This window comes from Otolemur garnettii, unplaced genomic scaffold (genome assembly GCF_000181295.1).
Source record: "Otolemur garnettii isolate 467f Iridium unplaced genomic scaffold, OtoGar3 scaffold00023, whole genome shotgun sequence".
NCBI classification, from domain to species: Eukaryota; Metazoa; Chordata; class Mammalia; order Primates; family Galagidae; genus Otolemur; species Otolemur garnettii.
The window spans coordinates 21,397,908-21,409,074 of NW_003852418.1; the positions used below are offsets into that span (position 1 = coordinate 21,397,908).

Here is an 11,167-nt window from a genome sequence, read left to right on the forward strand (position 1 = left end):
GGCGCCTGTGGTCCCAGCTACTTGGGAGGCGGAGGCAAGAGACTCGCTTGAGCCCAGAAGTTGGAGGTTGCTGTGAGCTGTAATGCCATGGCACTCTACCCAGGGGAAAGCTTGAGGCTCTGTCTCAAAAAAAAAAAAATAAAATAAATAAAAAATAAAAACAAACGGAAAACAGGAAGCCTCAGGGCCACTAGGCCCCAGGGTGCCCAAGCAGGTATCTCTGTGCCCACAGTAAGCAGAGGCATCAGTGTGCCAGGGCCGGCTGTGTGTCTGTGAGGGCCAGGAGGCCCCTGACCTGACCCCCAGCCAGGCAGACAGGTGCAAGGGGAGGGGTGCCTCAAGCTTGGCCAGAGGACCTGCCCCAGGGATGCCACTCTGACCCTCCACAGGGAGCCCAGCTCCAGGGGCCACATCCGGCCCAGCCCTTGCACCTGTCCTAGCCAATGGGCTCTGAAACTAGAGCCTCACCACAGCCACACTTCCTGTCCTTCCCTGGACAACCCCAGTGACCATCCTGGGGCACTGGCCACATGGCCAAGGCACCCAGCCAGGCCAGGAAACCAGACCCACAGTGGCAGCGAGACTAAGAGGCTGCCTGGGGAGGTCCAGCAGTCCGCCTGAGAGTGCGACGTCCACAGTGACACTATCCTTCTCCTAAATGCCCACTCAGTGTCTTCAGCCCCCATACCAGATTTCCTCCCCATTCCCCTCCTCTCAACCCCCACCCAGCCCCACTGTCCCCAGGGGCACAGGCCCTCACCCTGACATTTCGAGCCCTAGCCCAAACTCTGGGCCTGGCACCAACCTGCCCCAGCCCACACCCCAGAGCCCCCTCCCTGTACCTCGATCCCCACTTGCCGTCCCATCTTAAAGAACTGGGACAAAGCAGTGCACGAGAGAACACAGCAGGTGGCCTAGGGTGGCAGGTGGGGGACTTCAGCCAGGCACTGGGGTATCTGGAGAGCGAGTCTGTCCCTGCCCCATTCTTAAGACCTGGACTGGCTGGGGTACAGACATGGGGACAGGGGGCAGGGCAGAGCCCTGAGGGTAGGACACCTCAGCCATGGCCACCTGCTATGTGACCTCAGACTAGGCACAGGTCTAGGGGAGGTTCTGAAAAGAGGGAGGCTGAGGCCAGGGATCTGACCAGCGGGCTCCAGAGGACACAAGGAAATACATACCCACCCCCAGGACCCCCAGGCAGGTCACAGCTGGCACTCTGAAACTGCCTGAGACACCAGAGTTGCCACCCCTGGAGGAAAAGTCCCTTCTAGTCGGCTGCTCCCCAGGGACCCCTGGGAGACAAGCACCCCCACCCTCCCCATGCCAACCACAGGGCCCTACCTCCAAGAACCATGATCAGCCCTGCCACCCTCCTCAGCCCAGGGCTACTCCAGAACAAGGGCCATAGGGGAGTACCCAGCTCTGCCCCTGGGGCCAGTATCTCAAAGGACCTACCCAGCCCCACAGAGGAGTCCCAGGAAAAGAGCTGCGTTCACCTGTGGGTCTATCTGCCCTACCACAGGGCAGGGGGGCGTGGCCAAGACAGGCCTTAGAAGGCATCACACAGTCAGTGAAGGAAGAGTGGAGGAAAGGAGGGAGAGGGATAGAGGGGACCTCTTCCCAAACAGAGTCAGAAGGGCTCTGCTCTGCCTGTGCCATTTTACAGCTGGTGAAACTGAGGCTGGGAGAGAAGCAGGATGCTCACAGGATCAAACCTTTCCCTGGCAGGAACCAGCTAAAAGCAAATCTGCCCCAGGCCTGGAGTCTCCAGCCCAGCACAGACACGGAGCTGGGAGGTGGCAAGGCCCACACCTGTGGATCTGAGCACCAATCCATCTCCCTTGGCAGCCCCATGGCACGTCAGGCATTGTGCCCACCTCAGGCACTGTGCCCACAGGCTCTGCAGCCACCCTGGGGTTGCCATGGAGACCAGGCCCTCTCCCCTCCCCCCAGCCTGGCCAGGCCTGTCCCTTGGAGGAGGAGGGGCAAGTAGAACCCACAGTGCCCCCCTTCCCACCCACCAGCAGCTTCCTGCCTGCCCCCAGCAAGTAAGAAATTCACAGTGAAAGACCCTTAGGTCCTACGGGCTCCTGAGGCCCTCTTGGTGTCAGGGGACAAGGGAGCCTAGACTTGGTAAAACCCAGTAGATGAAAGGAAAGCCACCAAGTCACACCTGCTGCCTGGGCCAGGTCAGGGCCAGGGTCAGGTGCCAGCACCCAGGGGTCAGCAGCCAGCAAGTCTGAAATGGCAGCCCCTGTCCAGCCCCTCCCGTCATCCCCTTTCGCACCCAGGCCACTCTGGCACCGGGCACAAGAGGGAGTCCATGGCCCCCTGGAAGTTCCAGGCTACTTCTTGGGGCGTGAGCGTCTCCTCTCCTGCCTGCCTACCCCCTAAGCCAGGCAGCAGACAGAGGTGCCTGCCCCTTAGAGCCAGCCCCACCAGCCAAGTTTGTGAAAACCTCCATTGCCTCTAACGCCCTCAGACTGTAGCAGGGACTCAGGGCCTCAGAAAGGAACAGAGACCACCCAGTTGTGCATAGGATCGTGGCAAAGCTGGCTAGGACCACAGGCCTCTGCACTTGCAGGGCAGGGGCAGGCAGGATGGACCCTGTAGCCCCAACTGTGGGTGCTTCCTGCTCAGCCTCATGTACCAGCCCCACCACCCTGTCCCAGGAAGCATGGGGATTACTGGCCCATTGCATAGGCCAGGATCCCAAGGCTGGCACACAAAGCTGCAGACAGGGATGCAGTCTGAGTATAACTGAGCCATTCTGGGGTAAAATTAGGGCTGGCAGCAGGTCCACCATGGGGGCTCCACTCTTTACTGGGGAGCACCAGCATGCCAGGGAGGGCTGGGCCTGAATACAGGCACCTAACTCCACCTAGCCCCAGGTATCCCAGGAATGTCCACTTCCTAGGCCTCCTCTACATTCCTGCAGCCCCTCCCACACCCGCCAGGAATTCCTTAAACACCAAGGCACCCACCACAGGGGGTTGGGGGGGCCACCAGCCTCTCAGCATTTCCACCCCTGCCTCCCAAGCAGTCCACTCAGCACCCCCACCCAGAACCTCCCTGGGACCTCTGGCAACGACCTTTGGCAGCGCCCATCAGCCCCTCTGTTACCCTGCTACTGCAAGAGGTGTCAAAAGCACAAAGAGAAGGCACCTGCTGCCAGGCCCAGGCTCCAGCCCCAACCTCTGGCAGAGGCGGAACTTCCTTTTGGAGGAGATAGGGTGAGGGTCCAACAGACAGAAGAGGAATCCTACCTGGCCCAGGTCCAGAGTGACGTTGACTTCATTGTACTCCAGACCGCGGGACAGTGGCGGGCTCTGCCACCAGCGCTCTGTGCCATCAACCGCATTGCTCACGGGATGTGCTTTGTTGCTACTGGCAGCTGTGCAGATGTCACAGTACTGGCCCTGTGGAGGACCAGGCATGGTCAGATGGCCAAGAGCCAGGGACCCCATGTGCCCAGAGTCACCCTCCTGCCCTGAGGTCAGCCCTAGTATTGTTCACCTGGCCTCTACCCCCAACCCTGGTTCTGTCCTCCTTTAGCATGAACTGGGCAGCTGCTGCCTCCTTGGTCCAGGGGACATGGCTCACAAAAGATGCTCATGTGTTAGAGAGGAGGCAGAAAGACTAGGGAAGGAGACAGGTGATGCTGTAGATGGGAACATCAAAGTGGGCCTCAATCAGAAGGCAGCACCTGAGACCCACACAGGAAGGGAGAGTATGCTCCTAAGCAGAGGGATGTCTGTGCAAAGGCCCTGGGGCAGGCAGAGTCAAGGATCCAAGAGAGTAAATGGGGCAATGTGCACGGCAGGAGTGAGGAGGCTGAAGCTACAGAGGATCACCCAGAGATAAGAGGTGGCTTTGAGAGCCAGACTCCTCCCCACCTCCACCAGCTGGGCCCCACAATCCCCCACCCCAGGCTTTTGCCCACAGCCTCTCGCATTAGGGTCTCCAGAAAGACAGAACTGAGCTGGTCCCACAGTCTGTGAGGACAGGCCCAAGTAGAGCTGTGGGGCTGCAGGTCAGGCCCCAGTTCCATGCTCTGCTGCTCTCAAGCCCTGGGATGGGACCAAATCACACAGTCGCCGAGCCTCATTGTCTCTATCCACAGAGTGGGGATAATGCTGCACCTGCCTCAGGCCACCAGAAGGATTAACAGATCATATCCAGAGCCAGGCAGCTGCTTCTATCATGGTCCAGCCACCTGCTGGGGGCCTGTCTTCTGGGGTGGACAGAGGAAGATCCCAGCAGGGTCCTGGCCTGCCCTCCCTGGTGGGGGAGGGTCAGGGGTAGGAGCCTGAAGGGGATGGGCCAGGCCTGTAGGGGCAGAGCTGGCCCTGGCTGCATGCCCAGCAGAGCCCGCCCTCCCAAGGAAACCAGACCTGCCATCCTGCAGCACAGAGGCAGACTTGGCATTGACTGCCTCAGAGGCTTGTCTGGGAAATGCGGCCGCCCCACCCCTCCTAGCCTCCCAGGGGACCAGACCTCATCCTAGGAGGAGGAGGTAGGAGCGTGGGAGATGCCCTGCCCCCACCCCTAGGCCCCAGTAGCCACAGACAATCTGCCCCCACCCCCACAGGCAGGGTGGGCTCATGGTCTGCCCTATCCTCTGGGCACCTGTCCTGGGCTTCCAGGACCTGTGCTGACATTTGGATGGCCCCAAACTCAGACTCTGCCCTCCCTGGGGGGCCGTGCCCTGTTGTACCCTGCTCTCAGTTCAGGTGCCCCCTCTTCAGCAAGGCCTATAGCTCCTGACCACCCAAGACAACCAGCAGCCCTGCTTCTGCTGTCCTCCCAAGTAGGGTGGGCCTGGGCTACATGGCCATTCCTGACTAATGGGTATAAGACCTTCCCGGGAACCCCCAAAGCCCCAGGTTGACACTTGCCTTGCTCCCAGCTGCGTCCCCCAGCCCACCACCAGGAATGGCACAGAAAAGGGTTAAATAAAGCATTGAAGGACACCCAGCCAAGTACCATGGCCTCCATGGGCTACACTGCTGAGTTTATACCCAAATTGGACCATGGAACTCCAGCTCTGGAAGCTGTGGGACCTCCAGGAGTTCTCAGACAGCACAGCACACACGGGTGCCTGGCCACAGTGGGGAGGCACCAGAGAAGCAGGTGTGGGTGGACCTCCAGGCCAGGCTGCCTGCTGGTCAAGTCTCCCAGACACGTGAGCTCCTAGGGAGACTCGGTGGAAGGTTAAGGGTCAGCCTCTAGTCTTCAAGGAGCCTAGGGAAGCCCTGGCCTAGCCCCTGCCAGGTGGCAGGGTTGGCCTGGACACTTAACTAGAGCAGGTCCCAGCATCCACTGGGATGCTAAATAGAAGGTCACCATGAACCGGGCTGGGGAAACCAGGCTCTCTCCACCCCGCTCTGCAGAGGGTCCTGCCAGGAACAGAGCTAGGAAATAGCGGAGGGGCTGGTACTGATATCCGCTTCAGTGAGTCACCACTCAAGGCCTGGCTGCCGCGCCCCAACTTCCCCTGCAGGGCCAGCCCGGAATTCCTCTGATGCCCACCTGAGGCTGCCAGGGCCTAGATCCCAAGTGGCCTCTGCCTACTCCAGTTGCCTGGTCCAAGCCCCATCTGGGATGCCCCAGGCCAACTTTTGACCCTCCTATGGAAAGTCACTGAGAGCTGCTAGCCTGCAGCCTTGAGCTGTGTCCTCAGTCCCTGGGCTCCATATCCTAAGAGATCCCCTCTTTGCTGGCACAAAAGTGAGCTCTGTGGATAGAGCCAGAGCTGTGCCTTCATCTCCTGGCCCCGCCCACCTTGCCCCACCCTCTCACTGCTCTGCTCGCTCCAGAGGGGCCTGCAAGGCCCTATTACTCGCCCAATCAGCAGCCAGGGCAGTCAGCAGACCCAGGCTCTCAGAGAAGAGGAAGGAGGTGTCCAAGGTCACTCACCCATTCAGCTCCCCTCTGCCAGTCTATCTTTTCTATAGCACCCCACAGCCTTATAACAGGAAGCTTATAACTAATGGCTCAGGGCTCCAGCCCCTCCCTTGATGGACAAGAGCTACATAAGGCAGGACAGAAGGTCCTCCCATGGGCCAGCTCTGAAGTGTGGAATGCCATGGCTGCCATTTGTTGAGTGGTCACACTGTGACCACTACACAGGCCACTTCTGCAGGCCAAGCTCACAACCCCAGGTGAGGCAAGCTGGCACCCTATGCCCACTTACAAGGAACTTGTGGCTCAGAGTAGCAACCACACAGCTAAGGAGAGGCAGAGAAGAAGGGCTGACTCCAGGCTAGACCTTTAAGGAGTTATATAAACAGACAGGAGAGGCAGATCAAGTCTTAATGGTAACCCTAAACCTAACCCTAACCCTAGTTCAGAGTCTGCTGTCCCCCACCCAGGGGTATAGGCAGGTGGTCTGGGGTTCTGAGGTAGCCAGGAGCCACCACAGAATCCCAGCTGAGTAGTGAGGAGCGGGTCCCAGGGCTCAGCAGGTCTCTGCCGCAGGTCTGGAGGCACCCAGGCTCCCCCTGCTAACGCAGCTGGACCCAGTTCTGGCTGTGGAGCTCTGAGCAGGTGTGTACATCTTTCCAGGGCTGAGTTCCCACAGCTGAAGTGTAGGCTTGGGAACTGCAGTCTTAGAAGTCTGAGCTGGGCTTACAGAAGAAAGTGCAGGAGTCCATGATCCTGAGGAGGCCTGACCCTTTCCGATTTCTCCCCCCTAGGGCTGGGGTGGGGCCTAACTCAGGCTCCACTGCTCACCCCCCACTTCCTGCACGCTGGGCTCCTCTCCCACCACAGCTAATCCGACCTCAGGCTACCCTCCCCTTCTCCAACCTCTCCTTCCGGGAAGGTGGAGACAGGTCCCTGGAGGAAGCAGCTCGAGTTACACAGGCCCTTAGGGTACCTGGATTCCACCTAAGGTGGGGCAGGGGTCAGGAAGTGGAAGGGTGGCCTCTTAGGGCACCCCTGGAGCACACTTCACCCCCATTCCCAATTACCCCATCTCCAACTTAGGTCGAGAGGATCTCAAAAGCCCTGCTTTCCAATCAAGTGTCCATTTGGGGGCTACCTGGCTGAACTCCCCACCAACACGCTTCTGGCTTGGGAGGGGCATGCCCCCCAGAGGGTCTTCAGGGATTGAAACCACATCTCCCCAGGGAGACTGGAGGCTGGGGACCCTCCCACCTGCTGGGCTGATTCACCCACCTACAAACCCTCCCACCTGCTGGGCAGCCAGGCGTTCCAGTGAACACTCTGCACCTTGCCCTCCCCTACCTCAGGGGTCCGCTGAGTGCTCAGACCCCCTTGGCTGGGGGCAGTGAGAACCTCAGGTGGGGGCCCCGCCGGGCCCCTTCTGCCACCATCCAGGTCCCTATCCAGAGGCCAACAGGTTCCAGCCTGTCCCGAAGAAGGTGGCGCACCCCGCCCCCTCCACAGGCAGCCTGCAGCGGAGGCCAAGTCCCGCCCTCGCCGGGATCCCGGAGTTGGGGCCGCCGAGGATTGGGCACAAGCCCTGCTCTCGCCCGAGTCACGGCAGCAGAACCGGACTGTGCCCGTCTGCTCCCAAGTCCATGTCGGGAACATCACATTCGGCCTTCCCAGAGGGACAAGCAGTTCCCCAGACGAACTTGAGCGGCCAGGATAGGTGTCCCTCTTGGTCGCCCAAAATGTAAAACCGGAGATTCGGGATGGGAAAGCGGGTACCTGGACTTGCCCCGCCCCAAGGCGCTCCCCCAGGAGTCGGGTTGGAGTTCCAGTCCGAATGCTTCGGGACGAAGTTTCCACACCCCTGCCCGCGCTCACCTGGATGGTCTGGTTGGGGTCCCCGCCTGCCACGGGGCCCCCCACCAGTTTGCAGTAGAGGTCCTCGGTAGGGCGCGGGGGGCCACGCGCCGGAGCCTCCTCGCCGCAGGTCGCGGACGCGGAGATGCGGGCGCCCTCCGCCAGGTTGAAGTAGGGCGGGTGCAGGCTGAAGCCCCCGTCCGCCGCCGCCTGCGCCCGCGCCGCGCCCAGCAGCGCTAGCCCGGCCAGCAGCAGCGGCGCGGGGCCCCGGGGGCCGCCGGTGAGCAGTGCGCTCCTCGCGCAGTGCCGCGCGCCGCCCTTCGCCATCTTCCCCGCTCGGGGCCGCGTCCCGCGCTCCAGGAACAGCCGCGGCGGGATCCCGGCCGGTCTGAAGCTAGGCGGCAGCCGGGCTCGCTCCGCCTGCGGACGTCAGGCCCCGCCCCGGCCCGCCTGGGCGCCGGAGCCCCGCGCCCCGGGGAGGGGGTCGGGGGAGGGAGAAGACAGGGGGAGGGGCGGTCGTGTGGCCTTAACCCTTCGGACCCCGGCCGGACTAGCCTCCAGGAAGGGGCACCTGCTGGCTCCGGGCCAGGCTTAGGACTAGGATGCCCACGCGCCCCCACCGCGGGTCGTTGCTCTGGGTCCCGCCCGGAATCACGGCACTCCCTTCGGCCCAGCCCGCAACCGGCTGCCGGATTCTTTTTTTACCTAACTCTGACACCTCTTGCCCCATTCCCCACCCTGCTGGCGGACGGGAAGGTGTGTTCTGCTAGCTGCGCACCGCCTTGGAGGAATCCCAATCTGCGGAGGGACGAAGATCCCAGGTGGGGACCCCCTGGTTCCCGGGGGACCAAATCAGAATCAACCCAGCCTGTCTCCAGGTTCACTTAAAAATACTCTCAAATTGGGAAATGAGAAGGAGTTAGGAGCCCCTTGGATGATGGAGGGGGCCTCATGGCCCTGTGGCTCCTAAGGAAGTTACACCTGTTAAACGCCCGAGGTGTGCCTGGGAGCACCTGTGCTGGGGGTCACCATGACCTCCACCAACTCCACCTGGCCCTCAACCCACACACAGCTCCTCTCCAGCCAGGGGCCAGCAGCTCTGGACACTAGAAGCAAAGCTCAGAGCTGTTTCTGCCTTTGGGTGGCTGTGGCCGCTGCGTCTGGTGACCTCCTCCTCCCCTTGGGGTCCTGGGCCAAATCCGCCTCCAGGGAAGCCCTGAGGGGGTTGGGGTGGGGCCACAGCTGCTGGGCCAGCAGCTCTCCTATCTTTGAGCCAGGCCAGCTGGGCCATGGTCCCTTGTGGGCCGTGGGGCTCACATCTTGCTGGACTCTCCTGATAATCCTGGGGGTCAGGATGAGTTTGTGGGACACTGACCAGCTGGTCCTGGCCAGGGTTCTTAAGCTGGCAGCTGTTCCAGGAAGGTTGCACCACCATCCACATTTTCTTGGCCTCCTTAGAGCTCAAATCCCAAGAGGCTGGGTGGTCCTTTCTCTTTGGAGTTGGGAAATGGAGACTGGGACCCTCCAGACCCTGCGTCTCTTCTTCCCTCTTTCCACTTTCCTTCCTTGCAATTCTTCTGTAATTTCACCTAGGGGACAGAAAGAGCCGGTGGCTCCCCTTTGCTGGCGAAACTCCCAGTGGGGGAGGGGCCAAGGAATCCGAAGTCCTAGCACAGTTCGCTGCACTGGCTGATTTATGATCCCCTGGGAGGGACAGGACAGAGGGCTGCCTCTGGGCAGTAGCAGGTTCGCAGAAGGGGGATTGGTACCAGGCAGTGTCGTCTAGCTCCGTTCCCCCTTGACAACTGAGGGAGGGAGCAGAGGCTGAGAACACTCTCCCCAAGTTCTGGCTGTACTCATGAGAACCTGCCTGCTTCCCGATATCCCCAAGGGTCTGGCAGGCAGAAGGTGGGCCAGAGCCCTCTGAGCCCCCTAGCGGACAGGCCTGGCCAGCCAGGGAGGGGGAGCAGTGGCCAGAGAATGTGCTGAGTCAGCAGAATGGCCAGCTCCAGCATGTGGAGGGTTAATCTGGGGCTAGCTGCTTCCCGGCAGACAGCTGCCCCAGGAACAACTGGCAGGGAGTGAAGGGGACAAAGGAGAATGTGGCAAGGGGCTGGATGAGGTGTTTCTCCTCTATGCTGGAGGGAGGGGCAGTGGGTCAGGAGCTGGCTCAGGGGTCGCATGGGATGGGGGGGTAGGCACGGGAAGGGGCAGCTCAGCTTTGTCCGCCCCCACTTGCTGTCCTTGTCAGGTTCCAGTGAGTCACTATCAATGGGCCAGCCAGGTTCTCCTTGTCTCCCTCTGAGTTCTGGACAACACAGCCATGTTTCCTGCTTACGGACAGGTAAACTGAGGCCCAAGGGCCAGAGCTCAGTGAAGACCACACAAGTCTGCAAAGTGAGAGCAAGTCAGTTGTTCGTTTCCTACCCCCATGTGTACTGGGTGCCTTTTGGCATCAGTCTCAGTGTCCTCATGCACAGGATGTGAGTGCCCAATGTGGGACTGGGGATGCTGTTCAGGGGGTCAGTTTGCTGGGGTGGGGGGGAGGCTATGGAAGCAGCCCTTCCTGCCAGGCTCTGGCTGCTCAACCCCAGGAAAACCCAAGATCTGGAGCCCCTCTCACCCCCTCACCCCCAGGGTAATAGGACCCTCAGGGTAAGGAGGGGGCAGAGGTCAGTGGTAGAGGGAAAGGGGTCCTGTACATCCTCCCAGGCCCTTACAGCATCTCCTCTCACCTGAACCCCCTACTTCAACGGCATTCCCAGAAGCGCCCCCCACCCTGCTTGGCCTCACCAGGGGCAGCTGTGAGAAACCCTGAGAGACAGGCCATAGGCACATCTGACTCAGCTCTGACCGTAAACTTAGAACTTCAGGGCCTCTTGGGGACGCAGCTGCACTGAGGACACGGGACACCCTCAGTGCACACTCAGCTGCGTCACTGGCAGTCATGGTCTGAAACAGATGGCCACATAAATCCTTCTATCCCAGAACCTTGCTCTCCTGCACCCTCTGCAAGGCTCCAAGTAGGTGCTGTACCCTCTGGAGAAGCCACAAGGTCTACTGGCTGCTCTGGATCAGGAGTGTTTGTCTCAGCAGGATGGGTTTGGGATATTGGAGGCCACATTCCCTTCTCAGGGATGTTCTGATGCCCTTCCCAGGAGCTGGGTGGCAAGAACCTCTGTCCCTGGCTCAGCGCCTGTGGCTCAAGTGGCTAAGATGCCAGCCACATACACCTAAGGTGGCGGGTTCGAGCCTGGGCCCGCCAGACAACAATGACGGCTGCAACCAAAAAATAAAATAGCCTGGCATTGTGGCAGGCACCAGTGTTCCCAGCTACTTGGGAGGCTGAGGCAGGAGAATTGCTTGAGCCCAGGAGTTGGAGGTTGCTGTGAGCTGTGATGCCACG

The 11,167-nt window shown here is 60.7% G+C and overlaps 1 protein-coding gene across 1 annotated transcript in view; it reads right to left on the reverse strand.

Annotated features, from left to right (window-relative positions):
- Positions 1–8,130, reverse strand: part of LAMA5 (laminin subunit alpha 5) — a 49,328-nt gene extending 41,198 nt beyond the window's left edge. Inside the window, exons 1-2 of the mRNA XM_003787852.3 lie at positions 7,783–8,130; positions 3,270–3,422 (exon numbers count right to left, since the gene is read on the reverse strand). Of these exons, the coding sequence (XP_003787900.1) occupies positions 3,270–3,422; positions 7,783–8,088 (459 nt within the window). The 5' untranslated portion in view covers positions 8,089–8,130. The remainder of the gene's footprint in view (positions 1–3,269; positions 3,423–7,782) is intronic.
- Between the last annotated feature and the right edge of the window lie 3,037 nt (positions 8,131–11,167).